Source organism: Vanellus vanellus, assembly GCF_965231255.1.
Source record: "Vanellus vanellus genome assembly, chromosome: 7".
In the NCBI taxonomy this organism is placed as follows: domain Eukaryota; kingdom Metazoa; phylum Chordata; class Aves; order Charadriiformes; family Charadriidae; genus Vanellus; species Vanellus vanellus.
In genome coordinates, this window is record NC_138912.1 from 19,842,091 (window position 1) to 19,862,447 (window position 20,357).

General features: G+C 40.5%; 2 protein-coding genes across 3 annotated transcripts in view; both read left to right on the plus strand.

The window, feature by feature from the left end:
- PANK1 (pantothenate kinase 1) overlaps window positions 1-15,214 on the plus strand; it is a 29,426-nt gene extending 14,212 nt beyond the window's left edge. For both annotated transcript variants that reach the window (XM_082486209.1, XM_082486210.1), the window contains exons 3-7: window positions 4,913-5,166; window positions 7,440-7,616; window positions 8,029-8,152; window positions 12,925-13,050; window positions 13,684-15,214. In XM_082486209.1, the coding sequence (XP_082342335.1) occupies window positions 4,913-5,166; window positions 7,440-7,616; window positions 8,029-8,152; window positions 12,925-13,050; window positions 13,684-13,743 (741 nt within the window). In that variant the 3' untranslated portion in view covers window positions 13,744-15,214. The remainder of the gene's footprint in view (window positions 1-4,912; window positions 5,167-7,439; window positions 7,617-8,028; window positions 8,153-12,924; window positions 13,051-13,683) is intronic.
- The window catches only part of ACTA2 (actin alpha 2, smooth muscle), a 475,038-nt gene that overhangs the window by 263,793 nt on the left and 190,888 nt on the right, over window positions 1-20,357 (plus strand). The gene's annotated exons all lie outside the window — the stretch shown is intronic.

Consider the following 20,357-nt stretch of genomic DNA (forward strand, 5'->3'; position numbering starts at 1 on the left):
GGGAATTGTGACCCTGGCTTTATCGTGGCTTCTTGAACAAGACCGGGTTACTACATTTTGTGCAGCTGTGCCCTAAATGTGTGTAGAAACGAGCACTGGGCTGTTTGGAGCCTCAGGGGTCTGGTGGGTGCAGAGCTCGTGGTTCTCTGAATGAAGGAGGATCGATGTGGAATACTGATACCAGTCTTGCTCCTTCCAAACATGAAAACCAGGCTGCTGCAACAACACAGGAAAATAGTTTTTTCAGTCTGCTATGAATATCATACATGAAAGAAAGCAGTAATAGGGCTTTTCTGCTTACAGTATATCAGCTGTTAAATATAGCAGAGAGCTATAAAAAGCTGAGCAAATTCTAGTATGTCTTTTATACATGGAGGGCTGGACCTAATAAAACTTCTACGCTTAGTGCTTGAAAAAGAACCTTTGATCAGTTTCTTTTGTTCTGTCCTTACAACATTGGTGGGCTGACCAGAGAGTTTGTAGAAACAAGGTTTTTGTCTGTGTTTTTGCACTGATGCCAGAAGTGTTGTACTCTTAGATTTGTATTGCTTACTTGTTTCTCACAAGGTCTCTTACTGATGCTTACCTATTTCACAGAATCACAGAATCACAGAATTATCAGAGTTGGAAGGGACCTCTAGAGATCATCTAGTCCAACTCCCCTGCTAAAGCAGGATTGCCTAGAGCACATTACTCAGGACTGCATCCAGGCGGGTCTTGAAAATCTCCAGGGAAGGGGACTCCACAACCTCCCTGGGCAGCCTGTTCCAGTGCTCTGTCACCCGAACCGTAAAGAACTGTTTCCGTGTATTTGAACGGAACTTCCTGTGTTCTAACTTGTGCCCATTGCCCCTCGTCCTGTCACTTGGAACCAATGAAAAGAGCCTGGCTCCATCCTTCTTCAACCCACCCCTTAGATACTTGTATGCCATAATCAGGTCTCCCCTCAGCCTTCTCTTCTCCAGGCTAAAGAGTCCCAGCTCTCTCAGCCTTTCCTCATAAGGCAGATGCTCCAAGCCCTTAATCATCTTAGTTGCCCTTCGCTGGACTCGCTCCAGCAGTTCCCTGTCCCTCTTGAACTGGGGAGCCCAAAACTGGACACAGTATTCCAGTTGTGGCCTCACCAGTGCCGAGTAGAGGGGGAGAATGACCTCCCTCGACCTACTGGCCACACTCTTCCCTATGCAGCCCAGGATTCCATTGGCCTTTTTGGCGACAAGGGCACATTGCTGGGCCATGGATAATTTACTGTCTACCACAACCCCCAGATCCTTCTCCTCCAAGCTATCTCCCAGCAGGTAAGCCCCTAACCTGTACTGGTGCCTAGCATTCCTCCTCCCCAGGTGCAGGACCTTGCACTTGGTTTTGTTGAACCTCATTAGGTTCTTCTCTGCCCAGCTCTCCAGCCTGTCCAGGTCACGCTGGATGGCAGCACAGCCCTCTGGGGTGTCAGCCACCCCACCCAGTTTGGTATCATCAGCAAACTTGCTGAGGATACACTCTGTCCCCTCATCCAGGTCATTAATGAATATATTAAACAAAATAGGACCGAGTATTGACCCCTGGGGGACACCACTGGTTACAGGCCTCCAACTAGACTCTGTGCCGCTGATCACAACCCTCTGAGTCCTGTCCCGCAGCCAACTCTCAATCCACCTCACTGTCACCTCATCTAGCCTATACTTTCTCAGCTTCCTAATGAGGATGTCATGGGAGACAGTGTCAAAAGCCTTGCTAAAGTCAAGGTAGATGACATCCACGACTTTCCCCTCATCCAGCCAACCAGTTATAACATCATAGAAAGCTATCAGATTGGTCAAGCACGATTTACCCTTGGTAAATCCATGTTGACCACTTCCAATAACTTCCTGTTCCTCAACGTGATTGGAGATGACATCCAGAATGAGTCGCTCCAATACCTTCCCAGGGACAGAGGTGAGACTAACCGGTCTGTAGTTCCCTGGGTCCTCCTTCTTGCCTTTTTTGAAGATTGGAGTGATGTCGGCCTTCCTCCAGTCCTCAGGCACCTCTCCTGTTCTCCATGACCGTTCAAAGACGATGGAGAGTGGTCTAGCAATAACATCCGCCAGCTCTCTCAGCACTCGCGGATGCATGCCATCAGGGCCCATGGACTTATGAATGTCCAGCTTGGCCAAGTGGTCTCTGACCCGGTCCTCCTCAACTGAGGGAAAATCTTCCACTCTCCAGACCTCCCCTTTTGCCTTCAGAGGGTGGGATTCATGAGGGACAGCTTTAGCAGTGAAGACCGACGAAAAGAAGGCATTCAGTAACTCTGCCTTCTCTGCGTCCTCCACCACTAGGGCACCTGTCTCATTCACCAGCGGGCCTACATTTTCCCTAGTCTTCCTTTTTCTATTGATATATTCAAAGAACCTTTTCTTATTGTCTTTGACTGCAGTGGCCAAGCTGAGTTCTGATTGAGCTTTGGCCCTTCTCATTTTCCCCCTACATAGCTTTGTTATATCTTGATAATCCTCATAAGTTGCCAACCCCCTTTTCCAGAGAATGTAAACTTTTCTTTTTTTCCTGAGGTCCAGCCAAAGTTCTCTATTTAGCCAGGCTGGTCGTCTTCCCCGTCTGCTCGTTTTTCGAGACAAGGGGATGGCCTTCTCCTGAGCTTTTAAGAGCACCTGCTTGAAGTATGCCCAGCCTTCCTGGGCACCTTTGCTCTTCATTTGTAAAAGGGTAACGCAGATGAGACAAAAGCAGCTTGTGGCTGGGTATTTGGCTTATGGGGGGGATAGAGGTTTTGACGGTAGGGGCCGTAAGTCTGCTATTGACTTGTCTTTGTCTAGCAGGCTTCTGGTTTATAGCATCCGTGTGCATGCTGTACCTGTGTTAGATCGTGTTTGGTCATGCTGCATCTAGCTTATACAGTAAGATGAGGAAACTGAGACTGTACAGCACATAACGTAGAGAAAGATCATGGTTGGCATAGAATCTTTCCTTATTTTGACTAGCTATGTGCAACATTAATTGGGCTTTAACAAAATAAATCCTCTAACGAGCGATGACTTAGTGGGCTCCGTACAATGTCCATTGTTAGAAAGAGTGCAAGAAGCTTATATTATGTTAATGTCTTGTATATCTCTTGATTGGAGCTTTTCCTCTCAGTCTAATAGCAAGAAATTGCTGAAATCCAAGATATTTGCAAAGTAGCCTTAAGATTTTTGTAACATTTCTTTAAAACCCTTTCTCCTATTTTGTGTTTGTTCTTTTTATTTGCTGGCTGAATGGTTCAAGTCTTTTATGCTGCATTTCTGTAATTGTAATTTGCATAGCCATGCGGTAACCAAGAAAATATGAAGGGATTGCAAAAGTTACAGGAGGAAATACTGAAACAAGAAGAAATGATCTCCACCTGTCTCTATTGTCCTATGAATAACTGGGTCTATATTGAGGTCTTTCAGACTGCTGGTTTGGGGTTTTGGGGTTTTTTTGTCTTATTTCTTTTCTATGGTTCCAGGATTTGATGACTGGCGAATTTAACAAAAGGGCAGATCCAAAGAATAGAATGGCTTTCAGTTAAGGCAAGTTAGAGCTATGTACAAGTAGAGGAAAAAAACTTAAGGGGAGAGATTTAAATAGCTTAAAAGAATGTAACCTATTGGCCATGACCGTTCCACAGAAATATCTTTCCTCTTTATAGTGACTTAATATAGCTTCCAGAATTAAAAATAGGAGGTAGTTAGCCTCATAAATCTTTTCTATTAGCTGTTACAAAAACATCCTGCAATATGCAAATGTTGGAGAACCAGCCCTGTGCTGTATAGCTCCCTTTTGTTCCTAATACCCTGTTGCTTTTTCTGCTGGAAAGTGGAGTTAAGTTAGACCTACATTGCAGGTATGAGGATGCAAATGACCTCAGGATTTGGACGGGCAACTTTACTATTTTTCCCTCTCTCTCCTCTCCCTAACACACGTCTAAGTTCAATGTCATTTGGAAAGGAGATTTTCTACAGATTGTCACTGTATCCTATTTCAAGAAAGGGATGTGATTTCTAATTCTAGTAAACAGAATGCTATGGCCAGTAGACATGTCTGTTTAAGTACAGTGACCTGTGAGATCTCGGAGGGAATGTGCTTTTTAAGCTCTTACTCTTTTTTTTGTTGTTGTTTTTTTTTGTTCTGCTTTCTATTACAATTGTATTTTTATGAACATATAGCTGGGGGCATGGGTCTGACAATATTTTTGTTTGTTTTTTATATTGCTTTTCACCAAGCATTAGGAATACCCTATTTTTCATGAGGCATTTTAAAGTGCTCATTGTAATTTAAAGAAAGAGATGTCTCAGATTGCTGGTGACGTAAAAAAAATGCAAATAATTTAAATATAATACACTGCATATTTAATGCATATTAACATAAGCATGTGCACATTGTAAGGATTTAACTATCTTTTCTTGGTACCTTGGTCTTCATGCTTCTGTTGAGTATTGTATTAAATTGCTGAGAAATGTAGTTGAGTGATGAGTTAAAGCACTTTGCATCCTGAGAAATGCTGCTGTGCCGGCATGCGTCAGATACTGTCCAAAAGCCGCAGAATGCGGCTCCTCTTGGCTTGGAGGTGAGGGGAAAGAAATTTATTGCCTCAGAATACTGAGGGGGAGACACGGTTCCTGCTTGCAGAGCAGGGAATATCTCAAAGGCGAAGGAACTAAATGACATTACCGCGCAGCACATCATTGTTTTGGGAGGTACCCGTGGTCAGGCAGGTAGCAAACTCCTTTTATTTTGGACTTCATGCTTAGACAGATCTTTGTACTGTTTAGATAGCATAATGTGTTACTACTAAAGTGATCAAAGGGCTTCAGCGGAACCTTTTGTCCTTCTCAGTGTTGTATTATACTAGGAAATGTTTGTTTATTAATTTCTTGTTGTTCTTTTCCAGATTGCTGATCTGCAACTCCATAAACTGGATGAATTGGACTGTTTGATCCAGGGCCTCCTTTATGTTGATTCTGTTGGTTTCAATGGCCAACCAGAGTGCTATTATTTTGAAAATCCTACAGATCCTGAACAGTGCCAGAAAAAGCCTTACTGCCTTGATAATCCGTATCCTATGCTGCTGGTTAACATAGGCTCAGGGGTTAGCATCCTCGCTGTGTATTCTAAGGACAACTATAAGAGAGTCACAGGAACCAGGTAAACTTTTTTGTTTGTTTTTTTTTTTTTTTTAATTCTATTTTCTTTTCTGCTTAATAATAGGTAGAACCAGACAGTGTGACTAATAGGTGCGGCCCCCAAATTGTGCTTGTCTTCCCATTTCTTTTAAAAGTCCACCAGTGGCAAGGCTGGAAATATCCTAAGATTCCTTCAGAGAGGGGGTCTACATCAGAGAAATCATGGATCCATTCAACTTTAGAGCTGCCTTAGTCTCTTCTTGGTGTTTGTATCTATTTCCTATCTCTTGCTGTGAATTACCAAAATAAAGCTTTCTCAGTAAATGAGTCTTCTCTCCCCTGCTTTGATCCCCCAGAGCAGTGAAATAAAAACGTTTGGGTTAAACAAAAACCTCTTGCTTAGTAGTTAGGATGTATCCAGGATTTGCAGAATTACCTGCTACTGCGGGATTTTGACAGAGGAATCTTACTAGGTCTCCTGTTTCCTTACAGATCGCACTACTCTTTGGACCATGCTGGTAAACTAAGGAATGCCAGTGTGTAAAGACTGGAATCTGGTTGTCTGTATTCTTACTTTGTCCTCAGCATGACTTCAGCCAGGGTCAGCTAGTGCTACCTGAAATAATTTGTAGGGTACAGCTGAGTTGTCATTGTCTCTGGGCTACGTTCAGTAGGAGATTTAGATGTGACTGCTCTGTTTGGGAATTGAGGAGTTCGGTAGTGTGGATGCAAAATTCTATTTTCAAGGCCAAAAAACCAGCCTGGGGCATCTTTAAGTTTACTCTATAGATGTGGCAACAGTGTTTACTTATAGGAAACCACATTAGTTACAAATGTATCCATCCAGACTAGCAGTGAAAATACCCACTCTTTCCTCCTACATGCAAACTAAATTGATATATTTCATTTTTACTAATCTTGTAACCTTACAAACAAAAGCAAACGACCCCCAAAACAGAAACCTAAAAAGAAATCCCCTTTCAAAACAACAACCAAAGAAGCTTTTTGGATATGCTATGGTCCCTTCCAAAGCTGCGTTCTGTTCTTCAGTGCATGGTACATATTAATAAAGTTTCTCCTGTATACTGCACATGGCTGCATGTGTGTCTTCTGTTGCCTTATGTAGGGCATATCTTTGCCAGAATGGTAGCCATGAGCCATTTTCTGTATAATATACAGGTGAACAAAAGTTGAATGCAAGAGCTGTTGGTTCTCTTGCAGTTCTGGTTGTTCTTCAAGCGTAGCCCTTTTGATACCTGTAGATGTGCTCCTGATCCTTTCCACTACGAAAGGAAAAACATGACTGCAGTGGGTTGCTGACTTGTTATAGATGATGAAATCAATACTGTCTTGTGGCTGGTGTGCAGAGCTTCCTACTGTTCAGTTACTGAATGTATTACAGTGCTTAGATGTGTTCTGAAAACCTTGCCTAATAATCCGAGAGCACTGACTGAATGGTGTTCCTATCAGACCTCCTGTGCTTTTTCATGAAGTGCAAGTGTGGTGTCTCACTGATCCTCTTGTTTACAGTGGCTCCAATCGGTGTGACTGCAATCAGTGCAAATAAGTTAACTTTCTCGAGGGTTAAGAAAGAATGAGGAAGGATGTAGAGGTTAGTAACCTGAAGTTCATGTCTGTTAAGACTGAAGAGTCCAAAGTAGAATTTTAATGAAATGACTTGGCAACCTGTTACGCACAGTCCCTGCTCCGTTTAGATAGTCAGTAAATATTGTACTTGAGCCCATGCAAGATATTAAAGTGACTGCTCCTTACTCAGAGGAGGCCCTGCTGGAGGGCTGAGACATTCAGGGCTGATGTTAGTCTTGCTTTGAACAGGAACCAACCAGAGTGCTTCTGCCACTGGCTGGAGGGACAAGATCGCTCTTGGCTGCCTGCATCTGCATAGATACTTAGCTTTGATCACAGTTTATTCTTTCATCACTGACTTAAGTGACCTGCTGGCTAATTATTCTTGCACAAGGAAAACTTTCTAGAGTGCTACAAATAGTAAACTGAAGTCTGCGGTGTTGGATTGGACCTTATTCTCAGCCAGCCATTTATTTAGCATCACTTCTATTTAAATATTAAGGACTTAAGAGAAGTTCAGTTAAAACTGTGCTGCATAACATTTGTGTTAAGTGGGAACTCAATTTAAGGTGTCCGTCTTCACCTCTATGAGGGAGGAGTTGCAAGATACAGTTGGGAGCTGTGCAGACCCTGTTGAAAACAGGAGTCGGAAGAGCGGTGGTAAAAGCTGGTTCAGGCTGCTGTTCTGAAGGAACTCTGGTTTTCTAGTCTTGGAGGAGGAACGTTCCTGGGCCTGTGCTGTCTGCTGACTGGCTGCGAGACGTTTGAAGAAGCACTAGAGATGGCTGCAAAAGGAGACAGCACCAATGTGGATAAGCTGGTGAAAGATATTTACGGAGGAGACTATGAGCGGTTTGGCCTTCAAGGCTCTGCTGTAGCCTCAAGGTATGAGTTAATTGAGCTGTTTTTAAGGAGTTCCTTGGGAAACTTACTGTGCCTGCTGAACTGAGTATGTAATCCCTGGACTATGCACTATGGCCATGTGGAAATGTCACTCTGAATGTATCATGTGGTTTGTCCTTAGATCTCTCACCTACTTCTTGCTCTTTTTTTTTTTTTTTGTAAACAGGTGTAAGCAATACTTGATGTAGTTTTGCTTCTGTTTAAATTACAGTTATTTTAGAAGTGTCTTTGCTCGTTGTTCTGTCTCTCCACTGAGATCCCTTTTCACATGTTCAAATCTGTCTCAAATCAATAGATATTAAATCCAAGCAAAGCTCATTAACTGATAAAATTTCTAAGGGCTCTTAGCACTCCTAAATAACTCGTATTAAAAGGAATAATCTTCCTCACACAGCTTTGGCCATATGATGAGTAAAGAAAAGAGAGATTCCATCAGTAAAGAGGACTTGGCCAGAGCTACTTTGGTCACCATCACCAACAACATAGGTTCTATTGCTCGCATGTGTGCATTGAATGAGGTAAGATAGCATATTTACTATGAGCTTACAACCTTTAGAAACAACATAGTAAGATTATCAGAATACAAAAATGCAAATTGCTGGTATAGTAGGTGTGTAACTGGTATTGGTAGATACGCGTATTTAATGTGGGGTCCTAACTCTTGTGTTTTGTGTTACGTGTATGCTTTGATGCAAAGTGTAAGGTACTTTGAGCTTCAAAGGTAGGGAATAAGGGAAAAAGTTGACTGTAAAGATCTCCTTGAACCATTTATGCTCACAAGCTGTAGTACAGAGTTGTTAATGCTTTTGTAATCCGAATTAATACTCTCAATTACCTTGTAGATACTAACGTCTTGCTGTACCATGACAGATTTATTTTTTTTAAATAGTATTTCGCTTGGCTTGTTTCCATAGCATGATGGGTTTCAATTGTGTATTGTGTTAAATGTTTTGAGTAGATATAAGATCTATTGTATTGGGACAGAGAGGAGAAAATCATAATTTGTTATCCTGCCTCAAACTTCTCTCAATGTTTGTTACGTTCTCTTCTTCAGGCATGATAACTATGGATGGATTGTTCCATTCATATACCTTTCCAGCTTCTGGCAGTTTTTAAAAAAAAAAAAAAAAAAAAAAAAAAAAAAAAAACAAAAAACAAACAAACAAAAAAACTCCAACAAACATTTAGGCACTTGTTTTGAGCATGCAAATTGCATCCTTTACTATTATGTGGTAATTGTTCTCGTTTGTCTGCTCTTAATGAATTTATCTAATATTTTTGTAAATACATTGATGTTTTTAGCTCCACAGCATTCTGTGGTTAGAAGAAAATGCTTCTTTTTTATTTTTTTTAACCAACAACACACACCCCTCAAAAAAAACAAAGAACAACAAAGCAACCCCAAAAAACTTAGAAACTGTCATCTGATTACTTTATTGGGTCCTATCTAGCTATTAACTTTAGGAGAACTAGCAAATAATTAATTACTAGTGCTTTTGGTGGGTTTTTGTTTTTTGTGTTTTTTTTTAATAAACCTTTACCACATATCCCTCTTGGACATTCCAAGACATAATTCCTAATACTTTGTCTTCTCTCCTATGGAAGACACTCTGTGTCTCTTTTCCACTGTTTCATTTTGTCTCTTTAATCTTTTTATGGTTTTCATTTTGAGATCAAACGATCTGATCTTTGTGCAGTATTCAGAGTGGGTTTGCACAATGAATTTGTGATGGCATATTGATAAATTTCATTCCTGCGTTCCTTTACTAACAGTTCTTAGTATTTTATTTTTGTGAGCATGGTGCTTATATTTTTCAGAAACCGTCCACAATCTTTCTTGAGTGGCAGTGGCTAATTTGGAGCCACTAACTTGTGTCTGAATACTGAAGTCTCTCTGTCTCTTCCCCATTCCATTTGTGTCATCTTACTTTTTAAATTTAAATCTAATCTGCCGTTTTACTCCTCACTTATTGGGTGTAAGTCTCTTCAGCATTACTATGCTGTTTGTATTTTATTCTGACTCCTAAATAACTTTGTACACTCATAAATGTTATGTGTGCTGCTAATATCCCTTTCTAGAGCACTTTTAAAGTATGTTGAACAGCCCAGGTCTGAGTGTATGGCCCTGTCAAATGCTACCGATAACCTCCCTTCTTTTTTTGGCAATTTGACTCTTTCAGTCAGGATGATTCTCTTTCGGTGTTCTCTTTGCTTTCAGCTTCTTTACAGTGTTGCCTTGTGGCATGGAGTTCAAGCAGCATTGTACAGGGCTATCAAAGCACGGAGAGTTGCAGCAGGGAACCACGTGCGATGTGCTCCGATGAGGGAAGAGGCTACTAATGAAACTAATGCTTCTGAGTCATTGTGAAAAAGTTTCGAACATGTTTGTTTTGTGGGCAGGCTTGCTTAAGAACTGGACGTGATCCATAGAATTTTGTGGAGGAATGCGGATCGATCTGTAAAGTATTCTTCACTTCCCAGACAATGTCAAAGTAGAATTTCCCCAACACTTGAACTAAGTTATTCTGTAGCCTTAGAGAATGAAAACTGCATTTAGTAGCTTTACATGCTCTTGTAAAAATAAAAAATTGGACATGATACATCATTGCAAGTAAGCTGATCTCCAGATAGCCTGCTCTCGGGGGGAGAAAAAAAAGTCATGCTATCATTCTGCTAAATAATCTAGACACCTAAATTGCCTTTGGGAAATACAGCTCTGACTCTCACCAAGCTTGGTGAATGAAATGCCCACATAAGAGCTTAAAAAACAGTTGGATATAATGTGGAGTTTGTGTGTATTAGATCAGAGTTACAGTGAAGCTCACTTTTAGGTTCTTTGACAAAATCAATTTATGCCCTGAAGCATGAGTTTTGATAAGTGGGTTTATTTTTTTTTTTTTTTTTTTTTCAATGATTGCAGCTTTAATATTGTGTTGAAAATTACTTGCATATGTGCGGGGAAAAAATGAGGCTGGGGAAGAAATGAAATATTCTGTCTGCAGAACTTCAAAGCAAAGTTTGCTTGCACAAAGTTGGCAGCGGGGTAGAAAAATTCCATAGTCTGGAACCATTTGGCCACACATCATTTGAAACTGTCTGTCCTAGGCACAGCAGAACTGCATAAAGGAAACCAATCTCCCTGGTTTACACTTTTCTTACTAGCAGAACATGCAAGTTGCATCTGAACGAGTCTTCTTGCAAAAAAGGAGTGCAGGTTATTTTTATTGCATCTCTGATAGAGATTCCCTTGTTCTATTATATTGACAAATATGTGTATGTGCTATATTGAAGCTATACTATAGCTTTCTACTACAGGGTAGTTGAACAATTTAGCAAGACCCCACAGAGTGAAAGAGTGCGTGTCTTTTCCAGGATGTTGTAATTTGGTTAGCTTAAGTAAGCATTTCATCACCATCCCTTCATCAGTTTGAGACTTCTGTCTTTCAGCTTTGAATATTTCAGCAGTGAACAATTGAAAAATATATTGGCAAGAGTCCCTTAAGAGATGAAAGTAGCGTTTCTTCATTTTATGACTCCTGAAAAATGCTAATGCTGTTTTTAGTTTAGTTCAAAAATCTAGAAAACTTTAAATCTTTAACATAATTTTTAACTTTGTCAAGTTGAGGAATGTTGGAAAATAAAATTGATATGAGATTTGCATGTTGCTACACACTGTGCTATTCTCACAGATATGACTGGTATTTTTAGATTTAAAATCTTCAGTAATTTTTATACTTTGTTAGGTACTGCTTGCTTGAATTTCTGGTACCAGTAGATTTGTGTGTATATTCAGGAAAAAAAAAATCATGAAAATGAAATGCAAATATAGATTCTAATCAATTTGATGGTATTGCATTACAGGAAATTAGTTACATGATTGTCCCTCCTTTGTCAGAAATTACTTCGGAGGCAAAACTGCCTTGTCAGAGGCAAAAGTGCTCTTGGCCATGTTTAATAGCAGCCTTTTGAAATTTGAGAAGTTCTTATTTTCAGCTATATGACTTCCTAGGAAAAAGTATGAATGCATGCTGATGTGACTGCAGAGTCGAAGGGGATAGGTGACTATAAAGCTGAATTATTTAGAAAAGTTTGTGCTCATGTGTTTGGTTTGAGGACAATCAGACATGTAACTCTCATTGGAGACAGAATAAATGAATTATTGCTTCTGGGTATTGGCATTCTCCAATACTGAGTGTTCAAGTGAGGACGTTCTCTGCGGTATGTCGTGTGCGCAGTACTGGCCATGACAACGCTGCAGTCTGTAGCAAAGTAACTGCTGTAGAACCACGCGTTTGGCTTTATAGCACTGTATGAATGCAACACCTGGTAACTCGAGCCTCTGTGCAGATTTTTTGCTGGCAATTTTCAGCAGAGGACTCTTGAAGATGCATTTCTAGGGCTCCTCCAAGACTCCTGTAAAAACTTGCGTCTCCAGGATTTGGCCTCCTACTGAATCTTATAGACCAATTCTAGTGTACAGTGAATGTCGTGTGGTACACCAGTTCAAGATGCAAGTGCATTTTTGTGCATAACAGGCAAAACTGGGCTTGGCAAGACTGTTATGGGCATTGCGTAGGCACCAGAACTGTTGCTTATATGCACTGGTGTGCACGCAAGTAAGGATAGTGTCTGGCTTTCTCGCTGACAGCACAGTGCTGATTGTTCAAAAGTCTTTAGGTTCTTTATGAAAACTTGAGTTCAATTGAGCTTTGAAACAAAGGAATGCAATAGATGTCAAGTATCGTGTTGGCCACGTTTTGCTTGCTTTTCAAAAATGGAACCACAGTGCAGAGAAATAGGTAATGAAAGATGCTTCTTCCCATCTCTGACATAGTCCTTCTCAGATACTCTTCAGAGGTTCCTCATCTGGATTTAATAATCGTAGTGATCTCTGGAAAGTTGCTTCATTTAAGAAGCAGGGGGAAAAGATGTCTTCAGTGCAGCCACATCATCTACAATTTAAAAAAAAAAAAAAAAAAAAAAAAAACCACAACAAACAAAATATTCATAATCCTGATCATGTTGGGAAGGTCTGGGCTTTTAAACAAATATTCACTATCTGTGGTATCAGCCTCTCGCTTTCTTTGGAGTAGAACTTCTTGCAAGATTTCTACTTAGTGGCCAGTAACTGTAATTATTTTATTTTTTTTTTTTTACTTTTCGGTCTGTAGAATTTAAACGTAACCCAAAATTCCCATTTCACTTTATAGTGGAGGCAGAAGTACATGTTGAATGAGGCAGATAACGTAGCTGAATATAACTTTTGCTGGTCTGCTTTTCAATTTTACAGAACATCGACAAGGTGGTATTTGTTGGCAACTTTCTCAGAATTAATATGATTTCTATGAAGGTGCTGGCATATGCTATGGATTATTGGTCCAAGGGACAGCTGAAAGCTCTGTTTTTGGAACATGAGGTAAGGAAATACATGTTGAACTTTTTTATTTGTAAGTACAGAAATCTTGCGGTTCTTGACTTGGCAAAGTTAAAAGGGAGAATTTCAATGCCATTGCTTTTAAGTGAATGCGCAAACTAAGTTCAGCATAAATATAATTTAATTACAAATTCATTTGAAAATTCCCCTTGTTAACTCCCTGGCTTCATCACTAATCTTGTGGTATTTGTTGCTAAACATTGCACATCTCTTATTTTTGCTTTCTGACCTTCGCAACAATGTTCATTTGTGTGGTCTGGTATATAAACCTCAACTAGATTTAATTTTTGTAAGCATAATTTGGAGGTGACTTTCAGCTGGATGTGTTCATAATGGAAACTGCCCTGCCTCAATACAGTATCATTATAGCAGTTCTGTAATTTCTTATTTTTTGACAATTTTGGAGAACTATGTAAAACTTCTCCTTGTATAAGGTCCTTTCCGGCACCTGAACAAGATCATATTAAATCATAATTCGCATATAGTAAATACTTGGCACCGCAGGGCTGATCTTATAAGAGAGGTCAGTTAATTGCCTTAGAACTGAAGACCATACATGCTCATGCTTATGTCTTATTTTTGGATTTGATTGGTTTTGTTTTGCTTTGTTTAAAGGGTTATTTTGGAGCTGTTGGGGCTCTTCTAGAATTGCTTAAAATGACAGATGATCAGTGATGAAGCTGTCTGAAGAGATTCCTACTGCAGATGCTGCTGGATGAGAGTGAAAGCCACTACAAGGATGGAAATGAAGCCATTATGGTAGTTCTACCTGCTGGATTTGTAAATAATTTAAAATCCTTTTAGCTGATCTTTAACTTCTGGGTTTTGAGCTTATAATTCAGAATTCATACTGGGAATAATGAGATTTTTTTTTTCTGTACACTGTATTTTTTAGGGGAAAAATGTGCAAAGTGGCCAAACATACAGATTTTATGGATTTATTTTAAAAAGTGGATACTGTTTTATGTAGGACCTGTAATATGAGGCATCTGCTTTTCTTCTGGGGTTTACTGATTAGTGTGGTAATTTTAACTTCATTTAGTAATCACTCTAGGAGATTTTTTTATCTTATTTTCATGACGTTTCATGATTTGTTCTTGGTTTCAAATGAAACTGCAAAGCTGATGCATTTTACTGTGAAAACTAGTCATTGATTATTATTTTTTTTTTTTTGCCTTTCCTTTCCACATTAGATGAGACACTTTTTTATTTAACATCCCCCTGCCCCTCCAAAAAACCCAAATTTACAAGCTTTCTGCAAATACATGGCTTTCTTGGCAAGACTGCAAGAAAACTTGGCAGGAGGTTTAAGATTGTAATTTTTCAGTAGTCATGACTTGCAACAGGAACAGACTTCTAACTGGTTTTGCAGGACTAATTCTCCTCTACATTAAAAATTTTAAACAAGATGTGAACTAAATTTTAATTATTGGCTTGACACTAAAATGAAATTCTGTTTCTGTTGAAACTCTCTGATCTACATGAAGTGTTCTGTAGTACAGATGTTATTTATGTGGTACGTACTTGGCGTTAGATGGCAAAAGGAGATTTGTTTTCATTTATTTGAAGACTTCTCTGTAGTCTGCAATTTTAACTTTATCTTGTTATCAAAAACAACTGATAACTGCATTATTTCAAAGCCCAGCTTCTAAAATTAGAAAAATACTGACTAATGTATTTTCTGGTTTTAAGCGAATATGAACTTTCCTTCCAGGTCACTAGGATTTGAGTGTTTATTCCAATGCAGTATTTCCTACTTTTTTTTGATTTGTGGACCTTCTCTAGATTATTTTTTTTTTCCAGTTGAATTGAGACCCCTTTGAAATCCATGTACTTAAGTTGCTGCATGCTGCGTAGCATGTATAAACTTGCTTTTCTTAAACACCACGAGGGCTCACAAATTGAAGGCTGAAAACCGGGCCATAAATTATTTTGTCTTGCAAAACTGTATGTGATGTCACATAATGTAAAGGGCTCATCAGAGGGACAGCGTAAAATTCAGACCCGTATATTATCCAATATATTTTTGGAAGGGGGTTTATTTCACTCTTTTTAGTCATTAATTTCCGTATCTCCCAAATGTTGAAATAAATTCATATTAACTGAAGTGTTAACTTGTCTAATGGAAATAAAGACCACCACTGTTTTGACAGTTTTAACGTATCTGTGGAATTCATTTCTTGCAATCAGTGATGCGAAATACATAACACTGTTTTGTGACACACGACTAGTTATTTCCATATAACTCTTTGGTTCTTGATGCTTTTTTACTTTGTTAAATTGCTTTGATTTTGAAGGTTTTTGCCTGCTTGAAATTGACTTTTTCGTAGACCGTAAACTACACCAGGTGACAATTAGCATGTTGGTTTTGATATTTCACGCAATATTGAGCTTGAGATAAGTGGGGATAGTTCTGCTCGGTGCCTCTAATTTTTCATGAACAAAATAAAACTTCTATTAAGTTTATTTGCTAAGTTTTGCGTGTGACTAGAGACTGGTTTGTATGGTGGGGTTTTTTTAAGGAAGACTTCAGAATGTTAAGAGGTAACTGCACTTCCTCTGATAAACAGTAGAGGGAAGCATAACATCGACAATATAAATATGTTTTGCTAAAGCAGTGGAGCTGGGGGCAATTGTGGAGTTGGTCGGTTTGTTTGAGAGAGATTCTATCTCTTTCTCCCTGGGCAGTTTTTGGAGGGAATTTGATATGGCGATATCTATCACTTAGGTGTTCTTGCATTCTTAGCGTTTATAGTTATGTGAAGGAAGAATATAATGTTAAGTAAACAAATATGAAATAGCACTTCTTTTAAGATTGAAATCCCCTAGTCCTCAAAAAAAAAAATAAAATTGAAACACTAGCTTGCTAGTCATTCAGGAAAATATGTATGGACTATGCAAGATGCACAAATTGAGGCTTTGCGGTTGAAGAAGGAAGGTACAATTCTGGTAGTCCTAATGTTCGCTGTAAGATTCCAGGGACTGACTGGTCAGGTAAGTTGATCACAGCAGTTCTAAGAGAAGCACAAAATGAAACTTGAACTTCAAAATGCTGATTTGAAATTTAAAAAGCTTAATAGGTAAGTTGCTGTAGTTAAAAAAACTGGAAAAAATACTCTGAAGTGTATACTGCACAAATGAGTACCTCTGGTTGGGAAAAATATTAGCAAACTAAATCAATAGGATGGAGAGTTATGAGAAGTCACCAAGTAGAAGAAATTAGAGAAGCCTCATGTAAGAAGAAAATAATGTTGGAAGTCAAATTCTTCCTTTCCTGAGGGAGAAAAGCCTACTGCAAAAGTATTTCTTTGTTACCTTGAAATCAGCAGTTGACTCTTTTGCTCTCCTTCCCCAGCAGCACCATCACATGAATATGCCAGTACTGTAATTCGCTTCTTTACCTTTAGGCTTTGCCTGCCTTTGCTAGTCGCAGCTTTTGTTTTCCTCCTATGTACCTCCTCCATAATTAAGGTAAGGGACAAATGACAGCGTGGTTGATTTCTAGCACTGTGCTGATATTTTTGCCAAAGGGGAACACTTTTGGGCTGTTCGAAGAGCATCACTGTTGGCTTGAATTTTTCTGATTGTGTTTTGTATCTAGTTGCTGTCTGCAGTCATCTGATAGGCGAGTTCTTTGTGCCGCTTCATCATCCGGAGATATCTAAAGAGTCTGAAAACAGTCCTACTTGACTACGTAGATGAATCTCTACTATAACTGGTAGAAACTGGAAATTTGAGCAAGCAACGCTCTGTTGCACCACTATCAAAGAGTTGTACTGAGAACCTAGAAATACCCAGATCCTTGGATCTTTCTGTTTTGAGAGTGGCGAGGGTGAAGGAGCAGAATTCCCTAAGGAAGATCAGTAAGTTTGCAGATTTAGTATGTATTCAAAGCACTTGTTTCACTCTAAATTGATGATCTCTCTTACCATGCTAGGCTGTGTTAATCTAGCATCTCTTTCTGAAACACTTTAATTACTAAGCAACCTGGTCTAGTGGGAGGTGTCCCTGCGTATGGCAGGGGGGTTGGAACGAGATGATCTTCAATGTTCCTTCCAACCTAAACCATTCTATGATTAAGGTAAGTTGGAGCAGAACGAATGGGACTCCTTGCTCTCAGTTGTGATGGCTTGTGCCAAGGTCTGCTTCTGAGGGACTCAAACATTTGTTCATGTTGAAACACATGCAGCTCTCATTCTCCCCCCTGCAGAGAAACCCCAATTTTTAATGGTTTTGACAAAAAGTCTAATTATGTCCTATATGAAGAAGTGTCTGTTTTAAAGTAAACTTTTTGGACTAAATCGGTGGGCAAAGTTGGTAAAGCTGGCTGAAGAGTAAGAGGTGACTAAAAGTATTTACTTGATCAGATGTGATAGAGAAGACTAGCGTGGGGTGTCGGGGGGCGGTACAAGAATCCTGCTTCTAGGACAAGTGGGTGTTTGCGGTGAATTCCGACCTCAGCAAAGATGTCCTGGTGTTTCACTGGTAATCAGCGCTTATGTTCCCGTTAAGACTGTCACAAGATACTTGCAAGTGATTTTTGGCAGGACACAGCAGAACTCTAGAGATGGGAAAACCATATGGGGTTGAATTCGTGACAAAATAAACATACATGATTGTTTCCAGTCGGATGAGGTCTTCTACTGGGATCTGTTTTTAAAGTACAAGGTGTCTTTGAATTTGGGATTAAATGAGCTATGAAAAAGACCACGGTCTGTTTTGTGTCTTGCTGCCTCTCAGTACCTGGGAGGTAGAGGACATCTGATCTCTAGCATGTCCCGGAAAATAAATGCTTGTTTAAACCTCTAAAAACTGAATCCAGTTTCTGATTCTTTTAAGTATTACTGGTGCTGATGGGAACTTACTAGTTGCATGATTACTAGCATGTTTGGAGAAAGAGATACAGGGACTGTGCAATAAGAGTCTTTTCTTCAAACTTTCCCCTATCGTCTCCCCCCAGAAAAAAATCCCAACAAAAAGAGGCGAAGTAAAAACTGTGGTTCTAATTGTAAAAGTTAGGACAACCTGTCAACTGCCTGAGAAAACTGAGCTCCACTTCAAGCAAGAGGAGGTACTGGCACTTGGAGAGATGGAAGAGAAACGAGTAAGAAAAGCTGAGGTTCACAAGAGGGAAAGCTACGGTGCCTGGGAAAGGGACGTGGCAGCAGCAGCATCTTTAGAGGTGTCTGTGGGTGATGTGAAGGAGGTGGGAAGGGTGCTGCAGGGTAAGCAACAGCCTGGCTCTTCGGCCGTGCAACCAGTGCGAGATGGGCGGCAGAGGTGGGGAGGGCAGGTTGCGGGATGGAATGGCAGGCAGGGTGTTGGCCTAATTCGGAGGCGAAGGAAAGGTGTGGTGGGGGATTGTGAGCTAAAGCAGTTAATGGTTACTACTTGGGTCGAGCAGCCCCTGTGTGAAGTACCTAGTGACCCGTTCTGAAGCGTTGGGTCTGCCTAGCTGCAGACGTGCTCTCTGGTGCAGGCAAATAGCCTGGTCCCAAATGCTGCTTGTCTTGGTGCGTGGAACACACGGTGGGGGATGTACTGGTCTTCAAATGGGTTTGGTGGTTTGTTTTGTGTGTGTGTTTTTTTTGTTGGTTTTTTTTTTTTTTTTTTTTTACATCAAAACTAGCTCTATTGTATTGGTAGGAACATATCTCTTTTCTGCTGGCCTTCAGAGGTTTGGGCTGCTGTGCGCAGCAGCTGGTTGCAGCGAGGGGTGGGCAGCCTCCTGCAGCTTCCCCCGAGGGACACCCCCAGCTGCTGACACGTGGCAGGAGAGCCCAGGGCAGGGTGCTTCCGTCCTGCGGCTTTTGTTGCTGAACACAGCGGATGCAACTACGAAGCACCAAGTTAAAGGTATGATTTAAGGCAACGCAGGAGGGCAAACGGCCTGAAATGGCATCGTGTTGAACTTAAGACAGCAACATGTCACTCCCTGTTCTTAAGTGCTTTTGCTTGTTTTGTGGTGATGATGAGGCCGCTTCCAACGTCCAAAGTGTCTTTCCAAGTTGACAACTTCACTGTTCTCCAGGTTTTTGGATGCATGACCCATCCAGCTCCCTGCGAACTTAAAAGCTTGCGCAAATCTGAACACCGTGTGTAGTACAAAGCAGAAAAAGCAGAAGTTACCCTTTAAACAAATGCTATCATGCACCAAAGCAGCCTCGGCAATGCCTGTACGGAGCCGAGTTCATCCCTGTTACCGAGATCTCCGTTTATGCCCATCCATGAGGATGTGGCCTCTACTAACCACGCTACCACTTTCTCGCGCAGTAGGGTAGAACTATTTGTGTTTTCCCAAGTGACACACCGATTTGGTTTATATTCTTTTGTGAGAGGAACTTTCCCTTGTGAAGGAATACGTATTCTCTGCTGCTTTGAAAGCACTGAGGAAAAATGCTTGGAGCAAGACAGAGCCTCATCAAAACCAGCCACTGGTTGGAAGACTGTCTCTACAGAGACATCAGTGCATCAAGAAACAGGGTGGTATGGCTGTCGGTATGTTGAGACTTGGGGTTTTTTGTTGCTATTGTTTTACTATTTTTTTTTTTCTTCTGCATTCATATGTGTTAGCCAATTGCACAAAATAAAATAGCTGGTCTCGGCTTTTAGGAGTTGAGTTGCCAGTGCTCGGCTGGGTGGAAGTGGGGATGTGTGTGCCAGCGAGGATGAGGAAGTTCATGCCTCAAGCCTGGAGGAAAAACGTACTCATCAAAATGTTCTTTTATAACAGTTGCATCAGTTGGGAGACTGCAATTGACGCATTCCTGTGTAAATCGGCAAATCGTTACCAACTGGCAGATGTAATGCTGTGTTGAGATAGTAACTTTTTTACCTACTCCACTGAATCTGTCCTCCTGCTGGCGTTACCCATCCGTACCCCGACTGCCGGCACACCCTCTGTCCCGTGCGGCGGCGCGGTGTGCCCGCCCTGCGAGCGGCGGGCGCCTGAGATGCGGCGGTACCACGGGGGCAAGGAGACTGGAGCCAGGAGAAGCTTCTCTGAGAAGGTTCCATAGGCTTCACCTGCAGGTTGGAATTAAAAATTGTTACCGGAATTCATTTGACTCGTGAGAACGCTCTCTTGTATTTCAAAAATATTTTTACTCTTTTTATATCTTTAAAAATGAACTGTAAATTAACACATATTAATTCAAAAAAACTAAACGAACAAATGATTTTTTCCGTTTTCAAAGCTGGCTGGCTAAACAAATCGCAAAATGCTGAATGTACTTAAAAGAAATTTTGGTTCCTTTCAGCAAAATTGTTTTGTTTTTTCGAGCAAGCTC